The sequence below is a fragment of the Anser brachyrhynchus genome, assembly GCF_964034855.1.
Source record: "Anser brachyrhynchus genome assembly, chromosome: 19".
In the NCBI taxonomy this organism is placed as follows: Eukaryota; Metazoa; Chordata; class Aves; order Anseriformes; family Anatidae; genus Anser; species Anser brachyrhynchus.
Window position 1 is genome coordinate 6,064,484 of NC_137712.1, and position 24,894 is coordinate 6,089,377.

A 24,894-nucleotide genomic window follows, 5' to 3' on the forward strand; every position below is an offset into this window, starting at 1 on the left:
TGATCTTCCAGGGAAGAAGAAAAATGGTTTTGTTCCTTTTCTTTCCCAATAAAAAGGCTCTGCCTCTTTGCCGGGGCTTCTCTGATTTGTCGAGGCATTATATCCATTGCTCTCCAGTGACCGTTCAGTCTTGCCACAAACATTTCCAGTTGAGAATGGGAATTTAGCTGTGACTTATTGTTTCAGCCAGATATAAATTTTATAGCCCGAAACTCCCCTAAGCTGCTCTCATACTCCTCAGCATTCACCTTGACTGGGAATGGATGTTGTAGTCATATCCAGCTGTAAAATTTTCAGCGGATAAGCGGAAACAGCCTGTTCCAGCGCAGTGTTTGTGTCTAGCTGCTGTGTTCACAAGAATGATGACATCCTTACTCACAGCGCTTGGCTTTTGGTTCTGTTTCTCATACCAGAATTTGCAGGTGTTTGGAGTATTGATTTGGCTCTGCCCGGTACCTTTGGGTGGCTGTCCTACGCAGCTAATCCCTATTAGGTCACTTTGAGACACAATTTTATCAAAGCTTTACCTTTCTGCAGCTGGCACTGAACATTAAAAAGGTGGGGGGTTTTTTGGCTGTTTTTTTAATTTGGTCATTTGAGGGGAAAAAAATGGATCGTTCTGGTTGGAGTTGTTGGTGCACTTGAGTAAGGCAGGTATTTTTTGTTTGTCGTCTTTTGTTTTATTTTAAAACTTTCCTACTTCAGTAGGAGGGCACAGGAACTGGAAGCTTGGGGAAAACATTCCCTCTAACACGGAATTGTGCCTTGTGATGCCCATAGTGAATGCTTTGGTTTAACTGGAAGGCTTGGCAGATGTTTTTGATACTAATTGTTTATAAACTGAAATTAAGTCTGTTGTGACCCTAGCAAATAATGCACTTGTACATGCATGCAGGAACACAGAGGTACAAAATACAGTACTGTTTCCCTTCACTGAATAATCTGAAAACCAGATACATTTCTGTAAGGCTGGATAAGGATATTTACAGTTCTATTTTAATATGCAGGGGGTGGTCAATAGTGGATGGAAGGGGCTCCAAAGAAATCTTCTGCCAGGCCACAGGTGCTGTGGGTACTGTGCGTGTACTTTGCTGGAGCTGGCTGCCTTAAGTTGAGATTTATTTTCCTTCAGAAGAAGAGAAACAAAAAACATCTTTAGAAGATTGCATTTTAAATGTCTGGAGCTCACCACAGCCCCGGAGAGATCTGAAACGAGTGCTCAGGAGCTGCTTTGTTTCTCAGCCCATGCTTGTGCTTTCCAGCATTTGCACATGTACAGCTGCCTCCTGTTTGAGCTCTTTCTGCCCAGGTTTGGGGAAAGGTGGTTTATCAAAGGGGATGGGAACATGGCTCCCTGGCCAGCAGGCGGATGGGGGCGTCATGAAAAAAATGTAAGGGATGCAGCTGAACACAGCAGTTGGTGGGTGTCTGCACAGAGGACTGAGACAGTCCCCCTCCCTGCAGACCTTTTTCTGGCCACCGAGCTGTGGGGAGGGAGCAGCCGCCAGACAGTGATGGGGGAAACGGGCACAGGGCTCACAATTGCATGGTTTAGGACTCAGACAACTCGTGAAGTTCCTTTGGCAACCTTAGTTTTGCTTTTATGTCTTTTGTCCAGCATTAACAACACAAAGTAACTGTGGCTGGACCAAATTTCCCTTCCTCTTTTTTGAGAAAGAAACAGCTTATGCCAAAGAGGAAGCGATCCTTGACTGGCAGATGAAAGGTTCCCTCAGTTCCCTCAAATGCTGCAGTAGGAAAGCCATGGCTCTATAAATCAGGGTGTCAGGGAAATACAGAGAAACAGGGCAGGTAATTAAAGTGTAACACAACTTTCTCACTCTGTGGGAAGCAACACCTCCTTTACCCTCTGCTTGGTTGCGGGGTTGAAGCGGTGTGCCAGGTTTGTGGGCGGTGCTGTGTGGTGCCGTGTTGCACACAGTGCTGCTCTGCTGACACTCTGGCCTTGCAATTAAGCTCTAGATTGACCTAAAAAGGCTTCCCTGTCCTTGAGACCATTAATCTAAGAATCTCTTCTTCCTCTCTCTAGCTGAGCCAAAAAGTTGACTAGCTTCTGGACAGCTTCTTCATCACCTGTTAGCCCAGATCATTGGAAATAGCCTCATCTAGGAACCGTGAGGATTTGCAGTTGTGCAGCTCATAGTAGGTGATACTTCTAACTTGAAGCAGTTATATAGAGATCTAAGATCAGATTGCTGTTTTGTTTAACAATTTCAGTTGTTCTTTGTCAGCACTCATTAACAGCATTTATTACAACCAGGCAGAGAGATAATGTGCTCCATGTCTGCATTTTTGGGGGAAACAACGAACAGCAGGGAGTGTCAGTCTGGCGCTTTCATTTATCTTAAGCAGTATTAGCATTGCTAACTTGAAATAGAAACAGCACAACCAAATGAGTGAGCGAAGGCAGGAAACTGAAGCCAAGGTGAGCAATAACTAGGAGAAAAATAAAATGAGCTTTATATACACCAGATGTGTCACTGAACATGTCCCAGAATACAGGATGCTATTTACTTTGGTCATTCTGGAGGGTGGAGATGTGCTACAGAATAAGGCTGTGACCGGGTGAGCAAGGGGTCACGAAGATAAGCTGTGGGGTGAAGCTCCAGTACGGTGGCCCTGCATCACCGAAGGAAGAGCTATTTATTTCTCCTTTGCACGGGTTGAGGTGTGACACGTGCATCATAAGGTAAGTGTGTGGTGCAGGTCACTGCAGAGTACTCATCGTCTGTCTATCACAGCCTCAGCTGCCTCAAAACTGTGTCTGTAAGGCCGTAGTCTAAGGATGAGAGTAGGCAACAGAACAGCAGCTCCTGTAAACCAAAGTCCCTAGTACTTGCAGAAGACTGGGGAAGGGAGCAAATAATCTAAATAGCGAGGCTAGCTCCATCAGTCCAATGCAGGAACAGCTTTCCTCTTTTTACAATGAACAAGAGACCTGATAAAATAGAGGGAAAAGGAAGTGATTTGCAAAAAGAGCTGATACAGCTCAGCCATAACATTTGGCTGACATTGACAGTGGGTCACAGAGCTAGCTGCACTGAGAGGTGCTCAGAAAATACCCTAGACACCTACTATGGGAGGCAGAGAAAAGCAACAATGAGGTCAGATTTCCAATGAAATATAGATGCAGAACTAAGCTTTTGAGTGTTTTAATGGATAGAGAATAACAAAAAGTACCGCTCTGGTTTTGCCAGTGCAGTGCTCGAGCCGTTTGTCTAGACGCTATATAATCCATCCCTAGGGGAGGTAGTTTGTTAACGTCTCCTGGAATGCTACAAACTGTTCTGCAGTTGCTGAGGTTACGGGGTTTGTTTGCTAGATGCAAGTTTTGACGGTTGACTTCAAGTTGCTAGAGAACGAGCTGCGTGTCCTTATTAACCCAGCTCCAGCTCTGTTTCTTCAGATATTCCAAGTTTCAGCTAATGCGGTATCATTTGCCAAGCTGGCAGAGAGCCGCCCGTCTCTTCCAGCCCCGCACCCCTGGGGGCAGCGTTCCTATCACCTACCTCTTTTAGCAACCCTGTTGTTCACAAGGGCAGAACTTGCCAGCCTGTTAGTTAGCGTTTCCTGGCACGCGGTAGCAATGCTGCTGCCTGCACTGTGCCCACGAGCAAAGCTATGCACACGAGTGTTATCAGAGAAGTGGATTGGATCAGTAATGAAATCGTCAGCCACCCAAGGCTGACAGAAAACCACACAGGCTCTAAGAACAGCTCCATGGAACTTCAGCCTCTCCCCTCGCATGTTACTTTCATCACGCTGATGGTCATGGATAGCACCTGCTTCCTGGACAACACAGGCTTTCGGAGACACAGTCAGCTGAAACTCAGCAAATGAAGCAACATGAACAGGAAATCTCTGTAAACAGAGGCTGGAACGGGAGGGTGCAAGTGCAGTATGATTTCATGGACTGGGCTACCGCTGCTGCTCAGAAGGATCTGTTATTGCGAGGCCTCCTGGCAGCAGAAAACTTGTGGTTTTTTTTGGTGTTTTTTTTTCATTAACACCAGAAGTGCCATGGAAACTGTCAGACCCTCTGGCCCTGCAGGCAGCAGTCATGCAACTCGTTGAATGCACATATATTTATTGTAACACATTTTTAGCACAGAGTTTAACACTTAAGCACGGGAGTGTTATTACAATCTGTACAGCGTCCTCCGAACAGCACAGACAACACAGACATGCAGCCCTACAGGCTCTGCAGCAGCTTCAAAGAAGGCTGCAGTGGCTAACAAAGCTTAAAACAACGAGAAATCCCAACAGTGGCTCATTCTTCGACCTCCCCTCGGGCCCGACTGGATATATACAAGCATCCAATAAACAGGATAGTAAAACTAACATGCTGAACCATTTACAGACACTCTTTTTAAAGAAGAATTTGCTGTTGGCAGCAAACATTTGGTCTAAAAAATCTGAAGGCCACGTTTTTCTTTTCTAACTCTCCTCTCCTACACGCTTTTCCACCTTTTATCTGTGAGTCAAAGAGCAGCCTTCCTCCTCCCCCCTCCTTTTCTTTCCCTTTTCATGTGGGGAGCTCAGAGCCCCAGACCACCACGGGGTGGCCAGACTTGGTGCTGTGGAATCATGAAGGTTCCAGCACCACCATGAGTACAGGCTTTGGGTCCTCAGCCCAAGAAAGGTCACCTCTGCCTTGCCAGCTCTGCCTCGCTCTGATTCCACTAAAGCTCACTGAAACATTTGCAAAGGCATACAAGATTATACTATTGCCTTGCTGGCTTAGATGAAGGAAGAACTTTTGAGAATAGCCTTGCTAAGAAAAATAGTGTTTAGCCTCTTTTGTCTTTGTGCCTCTCTGTTGGCTGTTATCAGATACTCTATGGCTGCATTAGCGGCAGTAGATTAGGGAGCTAGTTATTTCTGTTCATTAAATGAGCCACTGTATACACAAGTAACATCTGCATTGAGAAGCTAGAATGACCTCAGCACACAGGTGGGGGCTTGTTTGCAGAAAGCAGCTCGTTCCTAAAAAGCTGCTTCAACAGCCTGGACCTGCTCAACCAGGCGCCTTCCCCAGCTCTGAATTACTGCCCTAGCCAAGGCTGACCCATCTGAATAGGCCCTGTGCAAACAAATGGGCTCCTCCTTCACACACCCTTTGCTTCTCAGGACAGCTGTGGAGATGGATCTAGGCTTACAGCAGGGTCCTTCTGAGAATAGAGGCTGGGCTTATGAACCAGACCAGGAGCCGCAAAGCCTGCAACAGAGCACTCCTGTATCCTGCTCCAAGGAAATCTAAGCATCAAACAGCTTTGAGTTGAAGCTGCTCACATCCCAGCCCTGTGGGTTTAATACCTGGAAGGCTGCATCCCATATCTACAGAGCTGCCAGGAGCTTTAGAGGAAACAGTACAGCGGGAAGCCAGTGTGCAGGAGAACTTGTCTTCCAGCTTTGTTCTCTGAAAACATGCTGAACACATGACATCAGATACAAGGAGAAGAAAAGTCTGCCAGGATGGTGAAGGTGTGACTTTAGGGCTTGGGGGAGAAAGAAACAGCTTATTTCAAAATTTCTGAGTTGCAACTGAAGTTGCAGGAATTAGATAAAGAGCAAAACTAGGAAGTTGTGACAGCTGTGCACCATCAGCACAAAACTACAAGGAGACCTTGTGGCTTTAGTTAACTTCAAATAAACAGGTTTCTCTAGTTGCAACACTGCTCACTGGAAACATAAATAACATTTCATTTTATCTTTACACATTTGGGTTAAAAAGGAAAGTGCCAAAAGCAAAACCTGCAAAGGAGTGGAGAGATTCAGTTTGCTCGGGGCAAGCTGGGAGTGCTGATTTCTTGTAAGCAAACAAAAGGGAGAGGGCTCAGGTCAAAACATATCCTAGTGACGGTTAGCTGCAGTCTCACCACCATTTTTTTCCCCACTGGGGCTGCCAAGATGAATTACAGAGAAATGATTTCTCCCGGTCTTTCCCAGCACTACCCCTATATTCAAAGCCCCGTGAAAGGATGGCAGAGGAAACCTGCCTTCCCCAGCAGTGGTGGTGGGAGCTGCACACACCTCGAGTACCAGATAAAGGAAGCGTTTTGACTCCTCAGGGTTCCCCAGCCATCCATCCCCACACGGACATATTTGTGCCATACCTTCCCTGCCCCCTCCTGCACAGATCACACAGCCCGGGTCTCTGCTTCAATCTTCTGCTCCCCGTGTAGGTTTTCCAGTTCTTGGACCTGCGCCACGTTCTGTCTGATAGCAATCTCTGGCCCCCCTCCGTACAGTGTGCTTAAATAAATCCATGTCTCCTCGGAAATCTGCCCGTAGTCAGCACCTGAAAAGGACAGCAGACATGCAGATAAGCAGACGTGCAGCCAGTATGCTTTGTTCCACGCAGCCATCGGACAGAAAGGCTGGTACATCACAGCGTGGAGGACGTCTTCCCAAAAGCAAGGCACACCTGGTGCCTGCAGCTGCACTGTCCAAGTCACCCAAAGCCCACGCCCGGTGGCAGCCCTGCACCAGAGCTGCAGCAGCAGTGGTCTCCTCCAGCCCTCTGCAGTGCCACCTGCTGCTGGAAGCCACCGAGGCTCCACTGCAGTTCAGCTGACAGTTTTGGAATCCACTGCAGTCACTTCTTCCTGTCCTCAAAGGGAACTGAGCAGCAGCAGGCCACAACAGCAGGGCCTGCCTGACCCTCTCTCATGCACAGCAGTGAATGAGCTCTGGCAGCCCACAGGGCCTACAGAAATGCGCTCAGACACACCAGTCCCCGGCAGCTGGGGCTCCACTGCCTCAGAGAGACTAAAAATGCTCCTCTAAGCTGTTTTAGGAGGGACAAAAAGTGGTCAAAACACAAAGCAGGGAAAGCAGAGACCTTTGCTAATGAAGGTTACAGAGGAGGAGGAGAACAGAAACGATTGCTTTGAGAGATAACCGAGACACAAATGCAACCTTCATCTGCTTGGCAGGAAAGCCCAGCAGTCCAGTGAGGACAGCATATGCAATGCTATTTCACAAGCTGGACCACAGCAGATGTTGAGTAAACACAAGGCAAGAGCAACACAAGATCACAGATACAACACTGGGAAAGGGAAATGATGGAAAGGATGTGGGGGACAGCAACAGCGGGAGATGGAGGACAGCAGGATTTGCTTTAACAGATCACATCAGCAAGCTGGTCATGCAGGAGCTGCGAATGGAGAGGCGAGATGGCTCACTCAGGGCAGTCAGCGCAGGGATGTGCAGCGAACTGTGTTCCTCTGCAACACCATCTTGTCCTGTTCTTGCTTCATTACAGACAGACAGACCCAGTGGAACACTCTCCCTCAAGTTTTACAAGCACTACGAGATGGCAAGGACAGGCCTTACCCTGCTTAACTTGCACGTGGCCACCGGCTTTTGTGAGTGCAATCTTGCTGTTGTCAATTGGTCCAGGAGGTTCTGTAAGAGAAGAATAAACACATTTAAAACCATTCTGCATTCCTTGTTGCCACCCAATTCAGCTTATTTCCCATGCTAGTTCTCTTGTTATTTCTGCCCTGCCCTGGGGGACCTGCAGGCAGTCTGGGTGGCTGGATTCCATGCAGCCTCAAGTCGTGCCTGTCAGGTTCAGCGCTCACTGAGGAGGTACGCCGAGCATACACACTTATTTCCATTCTACCTCTCACCACCACCCGTCTCCAGAGGTCTCTGGCTCCTTACCATTATCTTTCCCCTTGACAAAGGCTTCCCACTCACGGAACCACTGCATGCTGATACAATAGATGACGCTTGGAGACTCCTCTGCCTGGAAAGCCTTGTTCAGCTGGGAGAGCAGAGAACAGAGAAATGCAGGAAAGATTTAGTCACTGCTGAGATCTGGAGGAGCCCCTTCCATTAACTGTAAGGCAGCCTTTCCATTCTTCAGAACTACCCTTTGTAATTCCACCACCTTCTTTGCAACCTGTTCCTGCCAACTAGAGCAGGCAAGAGACTAGGATGGCTTCAAACTTTACGTCTCTGCACAGTCACACACAGCATTATCGTATTCCAGCTGCCCCTCCCCATGGTGTTAGCTATGTGGAAGCCCAAGATGAGTCTCCTGACCATGTTCTAGATCATGTTTGAAAAATGAGGGCGACAGTTTTCCACTGACTGTCTGTGACAGATCTCCATTTCCCACCTCAACCTTTTGCCATTACCTCCAGATCCTTCCCACACAAACCTTGATGAAGGTGTCGATTTCAATTCTCCTGCGTTTGGCAAGTGCTTCAATCTCCACTTGGCAAATGGAGCACACGTATAGATGGTTCACAGCAGGGCCGCCCCCAAACCTGAGCACAGGAAGAGAGGGAGAGGAATGCAGAACTGCAGGAAAATGGAAGTGCTTCCCAGCCCTGAATACCCCACAGATAGATTCTTACACTACTCCAGACAGCGGTGAAGGAGGTGCATCTGCAGCTATTCTCTGAATGGAGAGTGCTGCCTTTATGCAACACAGAGAGGGTCTCAATATTGTACTGGGACAATGCACTGATACAGCTCATTTTGCTTTAGATCGGTAGGCTCTAGCAAATACAAGTCTTTGCCAGTCCACACCAAGTACTGCATGCTTTTAACGTGCCATTGGAAGGCACTTAGGTCTTAGTAAGTGCCTGAGATGGGAATACCCCAAGCAGACTATCTAATAAAACAAAATACATTGGGACAAATAACGAAATGGTAATATTTACCTGTTGTAGAGATACTCCCACACGTTCTGGGGCAGAATCAGAACCAGGTCATCAATGTAATGGTATTTATTAGGAGGGATTCCTGTGAAAGAAAGGCAAGGAGGAGAATTAACCAGGGAACTCGTTATTGCTGGATAGACACAAATAGCAAAAAGAGAGATCTTCCTCACTGAAAACTCTCCGATTCCAGAATCTGCTTCCTCTGCTAATGGAAGACCCTAAAGAGTTTATTGGTTTTGAAAGTTTCCCAATTCACAGCCTCAATTTCTAATCAAGTGCTTCATTTCCAATTGGAGATACACAAACACAAGGGCTCCCAAGCATGACGGATGTAAGAGAACAGTAAAACGTGGTATCAGGTCCCTTCACTAGTGTGCACTCCGTTGTCCAAACACTGAAGGAGAACCTTGCTGATAGGGTAACACAGATCAACATTGTCTTATGTGCTTTCTACAGGTTTGTTTTTTAAAAACAAGTAGAGAACTGAATACTATTGTTTCCCAGCACTAGCCATTCCTCCGGTCCTCTGATCAGCAGGACAATGGGGTAATTTTCTCATCTCTCCCTGAGCGGGCTGGAGCTTCTGCAAATGAAGCAGATCCTACGGAAGCATGCACTGTAACAGATCTACAGCTGAAGCCTTTTTTCTGCATTTGTTAATGCATCAGGAAGCAAAAAGGCATAAGCTGAAAGTTGCTTTTCCCAGCTTCAGCAGCGCTGCCTTACCTCCATGAGAGCACAGAAAGGTGTGATTGGTGATGGGACCAGGCTCAGCAAAGGTGTTGAATTTGTTGAGCCATTCTCGAGAAATGTAGAACTGGAGTAAACTGTGCTCCTTCATGCTGGCAAGGGACACGACTTTCTGACGCTCTCGCACAGCCTCTTCACTGCTTTTCCTTAAGGAGGGAAAGAAGGAGAAAACGAAGCAATTCCTGAACCAGTTTTGAAGCAATGAAGCAATTCCTGAATTAGTTTTCCACTGATATTTCTAGGTATTTTGCAGCCATGAAGGGACTGCTGCATCTGGGGTGCTGCTCACCTGTAGAACAAGACATAGGCTTCTGCATTCTGTACCACGGTCTCATGGACTTCGGTGACATACTGGTCATCAAACTCGTACCACTGGCCATTGATCACGTTCTGACAGTAGGCTATGTAATGCCCACCTGCATCAAAAAGAAATAAAACACAGCTGAGATTCAGAGTGCAGGTGGAACTCAGGCCTGGGATAAGGTCAGCAGCACGACAGGATTAGCTGCTAGCAGAAATAGGAGAGAGAACAAAATAATAATAGTAATAATAATTCCTGTTCAGGCAAGCTTTGCAGGAGCAGGGGAGTCTGTCACTGTCGCCATGGTTTGCCTTCTTTGGAAAGGGCCTCTAGGCCAACCCATGGGTGAGGCCACAGCAGCTGCAGAGAACCTGTCAGAAGCTGTCTCGTTCACTTTTCAAAGGGCAGAGGCTGAGCAAGGCTGGGAAATGGAGGAGCAGGCCTTACACTGCACTTTATCCCAGAAGAGGGATGGCAGAACACACACTGCCTTGCTCATACTCATCTCGTTCCTGTTCACCTCTGCCATATACTCACAGGAAGAAGGACTTACTGCCTGCTGTGCCGTGATGGCAGATGACTGACAGCAGGTCGTAGGTGGTGATCTGGGAGACACACTCCTTGGCTAGGAAAGGTCGCAGGTCCAGCCCTTCCAAGGGGAAGGAGACGTGACTGTTGATCTTGAAGGAATACATCACCTCATGCCGGAACCGTTTCAAGTGGATGCAGAGAATCTAAAAGACCAAAGACAGAGAACACCAAAGTGCAGTTTTGCTGTGGGTATTCTAATCCAACAGCATATCTCTGTGCATCTGATCTTTGCAAAGCTTTTTTTCCTTTTAGCCACAAATCCTGCTGGCTCATCAGCTTAACACGGGAAAGTCTCTTCTGGTCTAGATACAGGATTTTGCCACCAAAACAAACTGATGTTTCAGTTCTACAGCCAGCCTTACCTCCTCAAACAGCGGCTGCTGAAAGAAAAGTAAGAAACAAGGTGCTCTGACTCACCTCTGGTAGCCGGAGGACTTTGCAGTACTTTACTCCATTCCTCAATCTGAGGGAGAGAAAATTAGCTGTGAGAGAACTCTAAAGCAAAGGGATGCCAAAAAGCAAGGCAATTGTCTGCTGCATCTTGCTCACTTTGAAATCCAAGACAAATGCTGACTTTCAGCAGCAACAAATTCAGGCTTTTTGCAACATCCCTCCCAAATGAGGCAAGGCACGAGCAGTTTGTCAGGCCTCTTCTTTCTAATGCAGTAACTCAATTACTGCCAAGCCATGTCCCTGTTCACACCCTTCTTCCTTTCTTTTCTCTGCTGAAGCCAGCACTTTTCCTACCTGCAGTCAGTGACTTCTCAAGACTCAGTGTAAGAAACTCAGTATAAGACAAGGCAGATTTTACATGACACTCAGCAGAAGAAATGTCCCAGCAGAGGATTTAGCAATATGTTTAACAGTAGTATAAAGAAATAATTTCCAGAGGTATAATACAGGTAAAGCAGACTTACTTTTTACACCGTTCACAACTGTACATGTTGTCCCCTGTAGATGAAGAGAAGAAAGCCGTTATGCAGTTACTCAGAGCACACAACTCTGATACGAATGCATTTCCAACTCACGCAGAAAGATCACATTAAGTTGATCCTGACACTATTCTAAGGGTGAGAAGAGATCCAAATAACTATTTCCCTCAGTAAGTGTAGGCAAGAGAATGGAATCAACTAGGAGAAAAATTCACACAGAAGTGAATACAGCAAATTGTTTAAGTCCTCTAGGACTTAGGGAATGGATGGAGAAAGCAAAGAATCTAAGAAGAATAAAGATCCATGGCACTTAAAGGCGACTAACAGCCATGTCTGCTCCTTGCTAAGAACAGTCTCATCCAGATTCAAAATGAAAAATCACCCTTGAGCACATGGAAAAACTTCTTTCTGCTCAGAGAAGCTGAACTGTCAAGTATTGGTAGTGTCAGATTCTAAGTGAAATACTAGAGCATGCTTTCCAGACTTAATCCGCCCCCCAAACGCATGTGAAATATGCTGCAGTTTTTCTTGTTTCTGGCTGTCAGACCCCACCGAAGCTAACTCACCTTTCAACTCATCTGCTGCAAAAAAGGCAGCAAGACAATCCTCCAGTGTCACAACAGGACCCCAAAACCAGCTAGGGATACAGGACACCACAAATCTGCAGAGGAGAGGAGATCAAGAGTTACATGTAAAATAATTGGACACCTTGGCTTACAAAACCCCACGTGGATGGGCATTCTTCTAGCTGTACATCCTACATCATCACACACCCCCATGGCACAGGGAAAGCACGATTTCTCCCAGCTGATAACCCTATTCCGATTGCTCAAACTGGAAGCGATTTGGAGAACTACGCTGGTAATTCATTTGCTCTGGAGGGCAAGACAGAGCTAAAGGCAGAGCTGAGGGATTATCATTTGCGCACGAGATCTCAAGGTGAATGACAGAAGTAGAACAGCAGCAGCTGGCTTACGAGAAAAGGCCAAAACAGACCCGTGAGGTACCACACACTGTCCTCATCCAAGGAACGGCTACAAGTGGCATTTCTGCTGTACCCACCACTGGCTAGGGACAGCTGCCTTCCAGCCACTGGAGGGCAAACCCCAGAAGAAAGAGGTCCTGCACAGGGAACACACCTCCGGATATACTCCATGATGAAAGCAATCCAGCCTTGTGAGGCATAGTTGTCCCCACATGCCCCTGTCTTAGCTGGCACGTTTTGGTAGATGGCAGAGTGTAGCTTGGCCAGGTCCTCCTTCCCTGGGATTGGGAGTGACAGGTCCTGGAATGTCTCCACTGTTGTAGAAACCTGGAAATATCCAAGAGGAAGAGTTCTGGGTTTCCTGTGCATGTAATGGAGCTGGGACCTGACTTTCATCATCACCTTTTATCTATGCTTGGATTTTGTCTGGGCTAGAAACCTGGCCTGGCACTAAGAACAACTCTCTCTGGCTAATTATTGAATAAATTGCTGTCAGCAGGAAGACTTCTGTCATGTTTGTAGCACTGGAATCTGTTTTCTGATGTGAATGTGATATTGCTAGACCAACTAAGTGACACAGATAAACAGACCACTATGGAGGCAGACAGTTTCTTGGCACAGCAGGTCTCTCACACCTCCTCCACCACCCACCCATCAGCATTTTAGCTGGCCTCCAAAATGCATCCCACAGTACTTGGCAACAGGAGCTCCATTTCCAAAGAAGAGGTCTACGAGCTAGAAGACTGTGCTCTTTGACTGACAACTATCAGGAGACTCACTCTGTCGCAGGTGAGGCACTGCACCAGGCTGAGAATGGAGCCATCAAAGATGTCAGAAATCACACTGCGATAACGAAGTTCTTTCTTCTTTTTCCCGGAAGCTTGCATCTGGGCTGAAAGAGAGACAAAGAGGCTCCATCACGTAGCAGCTCTTTCCCAGTCTCTGGTCTCATGCAGAGTCACGCAGACACACAATAACACAAGACAAGAACTGATTGATCCTGGGTGTTTTGCTCTAAGCTTTACACTTGACTTCCTCTCCCCCTCACCTGTCCGTGTATTTTGTCCCTTTTTCCCCCTCTAACATTTGCCAGGTGTTCACCAGGTGTCTTGTGCTGGAGAAGACTCTCCACAGCAGGGACTGGCCAAACGCAGAGTTTTGTTTAATAACAAGCCTCCTTCCCTATGCACATACGCATGGAGACAGAGTGCTTTTCATCAGGCCAGAACATCTGCAGCTGTGCTGACCTCAGCCAAGGGGCTGGGGCACAGTTTTGGCCAGAATGGCATTATTGAACAGCTGTAGGGACGGTGCTATAAGCACATGTCATTGTGTTTGCTGGCTACGCAATGCTGAGATTTTGTTCTGCAGTTTGCTTGGGACAAAGAGGACAGTTTGACACAACAGAAGCCAGGCTCCACTCCGAAGGGTAACAATGCTCCCGGCACCAGATTGACATTTGCAGCTTAATTCTGTTACTGTGAGCCCAAGACATCTAAGAGCCCAGAAGCTCTCTCTCAGTAAAACATCATCTTACACTTCCTGGACTCACATGCTATGACGTGTGAGCCTGGCAGACAAACGTTTACACATCTCCACACTCCCCTAAAGGGACGGAGCTCGTGCCTAGGACTTCGTAGCTCTTTTATTAATAACAAACACAGCATGCAGACATAGACATGGAAATCATTTAGTGCCCCAATATACGAGCATACTAGAACATCCGTTGTATCCAGAGCTTGACTTTACCTGCAGGTTTACTGTAGTCTTTGCCTGGTATGATTTTATAAAGCACTGATATTCCAGGGGGATCAGCACTTCTTCCAACTGTTAATCAAGGATCATGAAATAATTCTTTCCCCTTTGAACCCCTCCTCCTCCACATGCTCCCCTTTGCCTCCCAGCATACCCTGACCCCTTTGCACTACCTTTCTTGAGCACATAGGAAGGTCCGAGCCTGGCAGGACTGGAGCGAGGAGGACTGCTAGAGAGCTTGGAGTGCATTTCGTGATGGACAGGACTGCAGGGGCGTGAGGAGCAGCGCACATAGGCATCGTTATCAGGTTCTGTTTGGGAAAAAGGGGAGGCTGAAGAGCACTGGTGAAAACCCGTTATGAAAGCCAGCTCTGTTAGAGTCAGTGTCAGCCCAGCTCTGTGTTCCAGCACAGAATCTTTCTCAGCACTCAGTTCAGATGTTACGAATTGTCTTACTTGCATGGGTTGGCAGATACAGCTCTCAGTGCATGGCTAAGAGTGCATACAGAGCTATACTGAACAGCTAATAATTATATATATAGAAAAAAAAAAACCCTGCTATTTTTTCACACTTGTGACTAATTAGGTTTTACAGCTTGCTCCTGTATCCCTAATCCACACAAACAACATTGCTGCCTTCAGTGCCAGTTGGCAGAATAAGACTCTTACATAAAGAAGTGTTGAAAGATCGGATATGTTCAGTTCGGGGTGACTCCACACCTACATCTTAACAGCTGCTCTTTTCCCTAACACACCGAAATGCACAAACTGTGCAGCAACCTCTTCTCTCCAGAGTCTGTAGTCCAACAGTAACGAACATTTTCTTCCATGTCTTTTTTCCACAGCCAACATTTCCCCAGGCCAGCCTAACAGATAAAGCAATGCACATATATGAAACCTTTTTCTTAAATTAGGAAAAAACACAAATGCTGCATCTGCAGGCTTGGCAGAGGCAGCTATTGCTGCCTCAGGATGTAGGCTTCGCTCAGCTCCATAAGCACTTCAGCCTGACTAAGCACCTCCCTGGTTTTCTTACAGAAGGAAGTGTGCACAAAGGCAGAAGTACTGCCAGAGACACTGCAGAGAGTCTTGGATGTAAAACCTTTTCAAACCCACAGAAGGAACACACACACGACGTGCTGTTTGCCACTGCACTACACCACCACCCATGTAGGACAATACCACATCTCACAACGTGACTGGAAGAGGTTTGTACCTGGTGTCCTACATGGGCTGGCAGGACGGGGAGCTGGAAGCATCTCAGGCGAGGCTCTGCCATCCACTGGCATCATAGTAGTGTCCACATCTGCATCCTCGTCCACCTGCTCCGAGTTGCTGCGCCGATGGCCACAGGAGAACTTTCTGTCCTTCATCCTCTCTTTCTCGGAGATCCCTCTCCCTGCTTCATCCTGGATCAACAACTCTGTCTCTGCCAGGGAGCTGCCGCCCACGCCCCCTGCGGTCCGGCTTTGACCATCTCCTTCACCCCTGTCACTGCTCGAGTCACAGGAGAGGAACTCATCTTCTGAAGGACTTCGGTCACCCTCTCGCTTGTCATCCTGGTCACTGGTATCCAAATCTCTCGTCTCTGCAACAATCGGTTCCTTCAGTTCTTCGTGAAGCTGGTCCATCAGGCAGCGCAGGAACTCCTGAGTGTCCTGAAAAGCGGGAGTATTTCCATGTTAGCATCCATCCAGAAACAGGGCAAACAAGAGGGGCAAAATACAGATACAGCTCCATTCACAGCCTCTTTCAATGCTGCCCACGAAAGTTATCCAGCTCCGTAACACACGGAGACCCTCCTAAAGCAGGGAGTTGGAGATGTATTTTTATCTGAACATCTTCAGCTGAAAAACACAGAGGAAAACTAGAGAGCAGCTGCAACATGCAAACCATGATCTTATTTACCAGGGTATTACCACTGATAAGAGGCAAGAGACCAGGAGAAAGCTGAGGAAGGCAGCAGGCCATAGAAAACAGACTCCTAAGCACAAAACAATTTTCATGAACACTGATGTCTGCTTATAGGAATCCCTCTCTTACAGAGGGCAGATTAAAATCTTTAATAAATAGGGAATGGAGCCAGAAACCAAAGCCTATACAGTCAAGGTGCAAGCTCCTAAATTTGCAATGTGTGGTAAAAGAAGTGATACGTTGCCTTCAAAGGAACTGCTGAAAGCAACTTGGTATTTTGACAATTCCAGAAAGTTAATTATGATGTTTCTGTTATTTTAAAGAAGCTTGGCTTTCAGCCTGCCCTATCTTCCTTTCAACTCTATCTCTTAACAGCTGAGTTTTCCAATCCAATATACTTCACATCAAAGATAAATATAGAAATTCTTTCATTAATCATTATTTTTATCCTCTGTTTTGACTTGCTGTCAGAATCACAGTTTAGATATACTGTCTACTGTCATTTCTTTTGTAAATTTTCAAATCAAACATAGTTTGATGTTTACATTTTATTCTAAAGAATAAACACTGGATAAATACTTCAAAGAAAAAGATACTATCTTTCAAATGAGATTCAGTCGGCTGAAATTCCCCAGAAAAAGAATATAGATCATCGGTATTTTTAACTTCTTGGTACAGATTAATCCAGGTTTCTCAGCTATAATATGAATAAACAATACCCAACTTATATAGTACGTATCAATAGATCTCAAAGCCCTTTATAAAGGAGGTCACCATCATAATTTTAGAGGTGATAAGGCTGACACAGGAAGATGCACTGACTTGGAACCAGCAAGCCAGGGGCAGAGCCTGGAAGAGAACCCAGGTCTCCTGAATCCCACCCAGGTGCTCTATCAGGTCACTAATATTGACACAAAACAGGCGTGACTCCTGAGCTCTAGCTCTTCTCTCTATACACAAGCACCACCACTGCAGGAAGGAAAAAAAAATCACCATCTTTGTAATAATGGCATGTTTGTGTTGAGGCCCCACCTGCTGTGCATAGCCTCGGAACATGGGGTTGACGAGTTTAATTCCATGAGATAGACTGCTTGGAACAACATAACTCGGGCTGTTTAAATATGGAGAAAAAAAGAAGTTAGTTTGCTTATCAGGCCTGGAGCCAGTTTGTGTAATAGGCAACAGAACAGGGTGTGGTCACTAGTTAAAGAGGACAAAAAATAATTATGCACCTGCAAATCCTGGTCTTAGTTTCCCTATTAGCTGGGTGACATACAAATTAAGAGAAGGAAAACATCTTAGTCATTTCGGCCTATCCTTCCAGAGAGAATCGCCCCTAGAGCACATTTAATGTAAAGCTCTGTCCACACTTTGAATCCTCTCAAGTGATTCTCTCCAGAGTAGGGTTTTGCAGTTAGTTACTCAGTTTCATTTTGCAGCAGCATGTCTGTCTCAAAATCTGTGTGGGCTGGCCAGGGACCAGTAAATGAGATAAGTCAAAACCAATACTAAATTGATCTTTTTCTGCTTCAAAGTCTGCAGCCTGCTACATAAAGTTACAGTTCACCTTTGCTCCGCATCTTACTTATCCCTTGTTAAAAACTAACCTGAAACAAATGTCAAACCAGGAATCTAAATGGTATTGCATTTTTTTTTCCTCAATCAATTACAGTTGCACAGAGCAGACGTTTAAATTTCAACAGAGCTGCATTATTTTACACTGTGCTTGGAACCAGACTAGAAGGTGATCCACTAGCAAACACTTCCCAAAAAGCCACCTGCATTTTCCACTCTCTTTGGTAAAATCTCAGTGTCAGCTCTGTACCACTTTCTCCATCCAAATCATCAGTCCCTCTGGTAATCAAGAGCAGCGCCTTCAAGTGCTGGTCAGTCCGTACAACAGACTCAGAAATAGCCAAGAGGGTTCCATTATCCCACCATTTTTTTCTTCTCTGCCAACAGAAAAGGTATATAAAAAAAATCTCTTCCTTTTAAAAGTTATTAAGAATGTATTCTTTTGATCACTGACAACGACGTGCACCAGAAGCAGCATATAGGATCTCCTAGATACAGGGAAATCTATGCATACCTGTCTATGTAGGGTTTGACTGCCTTAGAAGGTGCACTTGTCACTGAAGATCCCATTTCTTGTTGTTGATGCCATATTTCAGAACCAACATAAATGTGAAAACTGTCCAGATTAGATTAGGGAGCGACCACTCACCGTTTCTTATGCCAAACCTCAGACACCAGCTTCTGGTAACTTTTGCACAGTGCTGGTTTCTTATCTGTACGGACCAGTCCACCACATTCCAGAAAAAACTGTGTGAGAGGTGGGCTATGAGGAAAAAACAAAGAATTCAGTGCACAGAGACTTCTCATTTGCCTCTATTTAAGGATTTATCAAAACTTAAATGCATGTCTTTTTGAAAACGTGCTTAGGATACTGCTTTTAAATCAAGGGAATAATTGATTTCAGATGCAGGCTTAGATTCTAACTTGAATAAAGAAAGCTGACGTGAATCTGTACCAGGTATAGTACAGAACAGATCCTGGAACTAGTTTTCAGCAGGATGGCTACAGAATATTTTAGGATAGGAGTTGTTACAATGATATCACCGGGGAGAACAGAAAGAGGTGACATGCTTTCCTATGTGATAAACACGTTTCTGTCACAGTGGAAAGGAGTTTTACTTGTGTATAGATGAATAATGGAAGTCTTATAAATGGCCATAAGTTCACTCATTTCCTACTTTAAAACTTCTATTTTCACTCATTTTCCTACGGTAAAACTTCTATTTTCCTAAACACTAAATTTTTCATATTCCTTTTTCTGCACCTAGCCTGGCTGATTTCTCTTTGCATGACTCACAGAGGACTCAGATCAGAGGTGCCACTTTTGGTATTTAGTGAAGTCTAGTAAAGACTCAACTGAAAGGCCCTAATGCCTACCAGTTAGAGAGAGCCTGAAGTGCTGCATTCATGTAGCAGGAGTTCCCAAGATTTTTCATTCCAGTAAGGCCTAAAGCACAAACAAGAGAAGCATGAAACTTTCCAGAAGTGCTGCTTTCTACGTTCCTTCCCAAAGGAGAGGGAATCTGGCCCTTGCTAGGTAGGCTCTTCCCTCTGCTCCTAGGAACCTCTCAGTGCAGGTCCTAGAGATTGCAGAGTTACCCTCACAGCCCTTTCATCAACTCGATGCAGTTACCTCTTGGTTTCAAATCATCATCCTCTGATTCGGATTCGCCTTCATCAGCCACTGCAATTGGAACGGCCTTCAAAGGGTGAGCAGGCAATGGAGAATCCTAGATTAAAGACAGAAAAATAAGCACCAGCGAGAGTCCTGCTTCAAAAGATGAGTTATGAGAGAGATCATCTTATATGTAAATCTAGCCAGCCTTTAGAAAAGCATATTCGGGAGAGAAGAACCAGTTGCGCTGTCTGTCCTTCTCAGTAATGCACACAGGAAATAGAAATGATACAATTATTGCTTCCAGTGTGCATGATGAAAGAGGCATCAGGAATATGCAACAGTGTCACAAGTACAGGCGTTTCCAGTCTGGATTTTCCAGCTAAAATTTTGATAGGCTATGCAATGAAAATTAAGATGTCACAGCTGCTGTCGTTCCTCCCAGAAACAGATGCCCCACAGAAGAGGCTAGGAAAGGTTACAAAATTCAAAATGGATATTGAAGTCATTTGGAAGTCATCTGGTGGGGAGGTTCTGTAAGACAAAGCTATTGGAATACGACTACAGTTTGCCACCTTCAGTGAAAGAGTTCTTATCACAACAATCGCCTGGACAATAGTGGAAATTTCTTGGCTAATTTTGCAAGAGGTAAACAAAAAGCCTGTCAAGCATTCACCCCTGTCATGCTGTGTCACAGACCCACCGGTTCAGTGAACTTCACTGGCGGTGACTGCGTGTGCGCTGCCAGCCGCTGGTCCAAGAACACTTCCTTCTCACAGGCATAACACCAGACCCGGAAAGTGGTCAGATTCACTGTCAGGTTGTGCTTTTTGGCCTAGAAATTGAAAGACGAAATAATGATTTGACAGCTGGCTCAAACTGAAGCACGGGACCACCAGATTACCGTACAGGAGGATTAGAGAATGGGAAAAATCCAACTCTGTCTGTTTTAAGGTGGACAACAGAGAAAAGCTCACCTGTGCGTGAAGCGTGCTGTGGTCAGCAAAGGACTCCCCACAACCAACATAAGGACAACCGAGCTGGAGAGAGAAAGAACAAAAGTACAGTGGCACACCAAATTAAAACTGTCACAAAACAGTCTGCAACTCCGGTCCCACCAGCAGCTGCAACTTCAGAACCGATCTTGCCATTTTTCTAGCTTTTTTCTTTCTCCAGGGCCCAGAATAAGACAGGAATTTGGAATTGCTGAATTTAAGAAAGAAAACCTGCAAACCCCGCATGGGTTTGCACCCGTGTAAAGTCCCCATTCCAAGGCAACTGCTCCAGCAGGCAGCTCATTTACCAAATCTCCAATTGTCTGGGCATTCCAGTGTAAAAATAAACTGCCCCTGCCCACCCTCATGCCTTTTGTCATTCCTTTCTGCCTCCCTGCCCTGAGCACCTGCCCTCTCTTCCGAGGTCTCAGACTTGCAGTCTCCCTTCACAGCTGCCAGCAGAGGCAGTCGATGCTGGGAATTATATTCATTCCTGCTGGGGCTACTGGGGGGAAAATCACCTATGAGAAGCAAACTGTTAAATCTCAGTGTATTCTGACAGCATTAGCTTTTAATCTTGGGAGACTTTTTCTTCGAATCCATCAAAAAACAGTGGATATTTCTACTGTGAAGCCCCCTCGTCATTTTCAGTTGTTTTTTTTTCTGGTCAAATACATCTTCTTTTTATATTTTTATTTAGGTTTATATTTAAGAAAAGTCCCACCATATCATGCACACGAATAGCAAGCCATTTTTACCTGAAGACAAGCCCAGAGATTTGGTCCCACAGCTCCACATGACTGGCAGGTTCCCTGCATATTCATGATAAAAGAAGGTTTGTTTGCTTGTTTGTTTTTTTTTTTTTAAGTAATCTAGTCCTTCAAGACTGGGAAACTTCTCAATGAGAAAGGCTTCCCCAGCCTGCAGCTCCCAATATTTCATTTCTTAAACCCATGCTTCTGATTAAATATACAATTTGCTGTGTGTTAGACAAGTGACACATTTGAGCAGGATAAAGTGTCAGTGAGAAATACGCCAGATGGGACTGACAGAGGCTTGCTTTACGGGACATGTGCAAGGTACTCTTCTCTACAGAGATAGGCAGCATTTTCTTTGAAAAGCAAATATGCAAAAGCATGCACAATAGCACAAAGGGAAAGGACTGACAACCAGAACAGCGTGTACCTTGGATTTGAGCAGCAGATCATCCCTGGTCACCTCTCCTATGGAATCCAGGTGAGGACAGATGTCTCTTGTATCCCCCATTCTCACCTGTGCGAGGGTGTTTTCCTAGGACAAGAAAGGATAGCTCTGCTCAGTCACGTGTCAGAATTGCTCTCACAGCCTGCAAGAAGAGAAATTAGCTTGTTTTGTGTATTGGAGATTAAAATATTCATCTTTAAGGTTCAATGAGATCAAAAAAAATCTAAATCAGGACCCAGTGACATTAGCTAGCACAGTTCTGACCCCCTGTTGAGTGGCTGCGTTACGATATTGTAGGTAAGTGAGCAAGGCAATGGGTTGTGGAGGAAATACACGAACAAAGCTAATAATGTGTGTAACATGGAATGTGCGTTCAGAAATGTACGAGGGTGCTCAGCACGCAGGGACAGCTTCAGAAGCGCTGCTGCTGACTTGGTCTCAGGTAAGCTTTCAAGCCAAGGGACGATTTGCTGTAGCTGATAAAATCACACCACAAAACGAAAGCAGTGGTACAGTGACCAACTGACCACCATCTTCTTAATCTCAAACTCCCAGACTGATCACGTAGCATCTCTGAATGATGCAGGGGCCTAAAGCAGTAAATAAAAACTGCCATTAATTCACACACGCCTTACCTACGTACCTTCACTGGGCTTACATACCATGAATACACGGTACTCCATTAACCTGACTAGACTGACCAACTCCACTTTTCCCCCTAGAAAATGGGTTTTATGTTCTAGCTCAGCAGGTAGGGTGGGAAAACAAATGTGGTGGTCTGAACGTCATTCCTCTTGCCAAACATAAACACGCAGCACGAAGAGATACAAATCTAATTAGCTTGTTTGCATGAAACTCAGATTAGAAGCAAAAGGGTGCTGCAGCCCAAGACAAGTACTTAGCATACGGTGTCTGGGGGCCTCGAGGTGCCCGTACTGTGCTGATCTGGATCTGACGTTTAGTTCCTTATTACACTACTTTATCAAACGTTAAAAATATAATTTAATTATATTAAGTTTTAATGAAGCTGTGCAAGAGGGAATTAGACTTAAAAGATCTGTAACTGATAACCAGTCTTCAGTCTCTGAGAAATTTCTCATTTAATATAGGTTTTAACGAGTCACAAAACTCTCAAAGACTGTACGAAATGTAACACGTTGTTCCACCCATCTCATGCACCCAAGCGCTGCAAGCACAGAGGATTTCAGAGCTGCATGCTTACGAGCACAATAAACACTTTCATGGTGGTCCACGGGTACATTAAAGACTTGAAACGTGTCTCAGAAACGTGCAGCTACAAAAAGAAGATGAAAAGGGTTTGTGTTTCTTAAGCATAGATCAAGTAACCTCACTTGTGACTGTTAAAAAAATATATAAGTAATATTAACAACACAAACCAGGATCCAAAATATTGCTATTGGCTGGAAATGAAGCAGACATGAAAAGCTTACATCATTACCAAAAAAATCAAAAAATTGGATGAACTTGAAGTTAAGAACAGTTGCTACTCTCTGTTGTTTTCACATTTTGAGAAGATTTGAAAGAATTTCTATTGCTACCTGGTCTGAATCACTAACAGTAAAGAGAGGGAAAAAAAATAAAATGAGAGGGTAAACAAATAAGCCATTTCAGCATCACTTATCCTGGGAGCCGAAAAGCTTGCCTAGCACCTTGCCTTGGCAGAAGGCAAACCTCAAGGATAATTTTGTAACAGTGTTTTTGCAACACTCTTTGGAACTGAACTGGAGGAGCAAAGCAAAACTGGAGGGGGAAGGAATCATATTTACATCCTACAAACAGCAGTGGTTGGAACCAGGATCACAGTAACCTGCGAAGAGATGCTTAACAGACAACCGAGTAACGTCATGCAGCTTCACACAGGCAAAGCAGTGTCACGTACCATACACTGATTTAACAGACAAGGGACAAGAGCACTGTATCCGTGGCTAACACAGAAAACTGGGACACTTTCAGACTCAGAGATCCTTCTACAAAACCGACTCCGTTTAGTATCAGTGCCATTTTTGCTATTTCACCTTCCCTGGTTTCTTATCCCTTTCCCAAAAGAGGTTTCCCAGAAAACCTAATGAACAAAATATTGTTTTAAAATGAACTCCAGACCCCCTAATCTCCACCAGTTGAAGCTAACTGCAGACTGCTTTTGGAACACGCTATGTTAAGTACAGTCTTGTGGATGGTTTTACTGCATTCCACGGGACCACCCCTCCATTCCAAATTAAATCCATGCCTTTCAGCTTTCCAGCACCGGGATGCTGAGCTTCCCACCTACATTTTCCTTTCCTAAATAAAAGAGCAAAAACGTCATTTTCACCTCTCGGCCCTGACCGAATGCATCAGAAAAGGTTCGAGCTGTGGCTGTTCAGAAGAAAGTATTGAATCCCTGCCTCCCCACAGCTCTGCCCCAAGAGCTTTACCTGGCGCAAAGAGCTCTCAAACGCTGCTCAGGAAACTAGGAATTTAATAACAAAAGCACTGCCGGAAAGCTTATTTTTGCTTGTCAAAATGTATTAAGTATGATAAGAAAAGAAGTTACCTTAAAACAAGTCCTCCAGCCTGTCTCTCTCAAGAAGCGCTGGGGAAGAACAGTACGTGAACATGTCAGAACAATTCCACGGCAACTGCAACCTACTTTCGCTCGCTTCAATCGCTGCCAAAATCAGCGGCTCTGCCTGCACGGTGACACGCTTCTCTTTTTATTTTTATTTCAAAACAAGTGCTTGGTCTGGTGCCAAAACGAAAGCCAGTTTTCAACAGTTCAGATTCAGAGAGCGCAGATTCGGAGGGGAACAAATAAAAACCAGCCTGATACAAATAAAAACAAGCCCCAGCGCTGCTTTCACGAGGCAATCACCAGATCTGCTCGCTCATCCCGCACAACCCACCACGACGATCCGCGGCCGCTGCCGGCAGCGCCGAGGCAGGAATTACTTACCGAAGTGAATTACTTACCGAACCGCCCTACGGACGAGAAAGAGCCAGAAACCAGGCGTTCCTCAGCGCGACGCGGGCTCGGTTTTCCTCGCGGGCACGTCTTCACGGAGATTTAGCCCTTGGGGGTCAGCACGGCGCGGAGATTTGGGCACCTGGGTGAAAACAGAAATTAAATATTGAGGGGCGGGGACCCCGCACACATACATATACACCCCCACGGCAGCTGAAGCTCACTCCCCTTTTACCAGGGGCTGCCTGAGGGGCACTGGAGACCCCACCTGAGGCTTCCTCAGCCCAGACCCAAAACCTGGGCCCCGCTCCTGAGGCGCAAAGGCCGCAACGGCGCCTATGGGCGCCGTTGCGGCCTTTGCGCCTCAGGAGCGGGGCCAAGGGCCGGCACCCAGCCTCCGCCTCCCTCTCACCTGTTCGCAGCCCAACCTTCGGGGATCCCTGAAGGACCCCAGGGGATCTCCGCTGCCACAGCCCCCGCCCCGCCGCCGCGAAGGGAGCGGGAGGGCGGCGGGGGGAACGTTTGAGGCGGGGGGGGGGGGAACCAAAGGAGCGGGGCCGCGGGGCGCGCCCGGACCGGAGGGAGGGGGACACGCCCCTCTTTTTGCCAGGTCG

The 24,894-nt window shown here is 46.0% G+C and overlaps 1 protein-coding gene across 5 annotated transcripts; it reads right to left on the reverse strand.

Moving 5' to 3' along the window:
* Nucleotides 1-816: 816 nt before the first annotated feature.
* USP20 (ubiquitin specific peptidase 20) lies at nucleotides 817-24,840 on the reverse strand. 5 transcript variants are annotated; one of them, XM_080562295.1, is made up of 27 exons: nucleotides 24,693-24,840; nucleotides 24,289-24,422; nucleotides 23,873-23,911; nucleotides 21,301-21,405; nucleotides 20,874-20,927; nucleotides 20,098-20,160; nucleotides 19,824-19,955; nucleotides 19,139-19,235; nucleotides 18,883-18,952; nucleotides 18,155-18,268; nucleotides 16,963-17,041; nucleotides 15,233-15,674; nucleotides 14,190-14,327; nucleotides 13,041-13,153; nucleotides 12,416-12,588; nucleotides 11,843-11,937; nucleotides 11,262-11,295; nucleotides 10,762-10,807; nucleotides 10,307-10,487; nucleotides 9,742-9,868; nucleotides 9,429-9,598; nucleotides 8,703-8,784; nucleotides 8,195-8,303; nucleotides 7,693-7,795; nucleotides 7,360-7,431; nucleotides 6,138-6,322; nucleotides 817-1,126 (listed from the first exon to the last, which is right to left on the reverse strand). In XM_080562295.1, the coding sequence occupies exons 4-26, from the start codon at nucleotides 21,379-21,381 to the stop codon at nucleotides 6,162-6,164; spliced, it is 2,736 nt and encodes a 911-aa protein (XP_080418421.1). In that variant the 5' UTR covers nucleotides 21,382-21,405; nucleotides 23,873-23,911; nucleotides 24,289-24,422; nucleotides 24,693-24,840; the 3' UTR covers nucleotides 817-1,126; nucleotides 6,138-6,161. The 5 variants fall into 5 exon arrangements, with proteins under 5 accessions (XP_080418421.1, XP_080418418.1, XP_080418420.1 ...); XM_080562292.1 differs by lacking the exon at nucleotides 817-1,126 and having other exon boundaries at nucleotides 4,092-6,322; XM_080562294.1 differs by lacking the exons at nucleotides 817-1,126; nucleotides 24,693-24,840 and adding an exon at nucleotides 24,549-24,666 and having other exon boundaries at nucleotides 4,092-6,322.
* Between the last annotated feature and the right edge of the window lie 54 nt (nucleotides 24,841-24,894).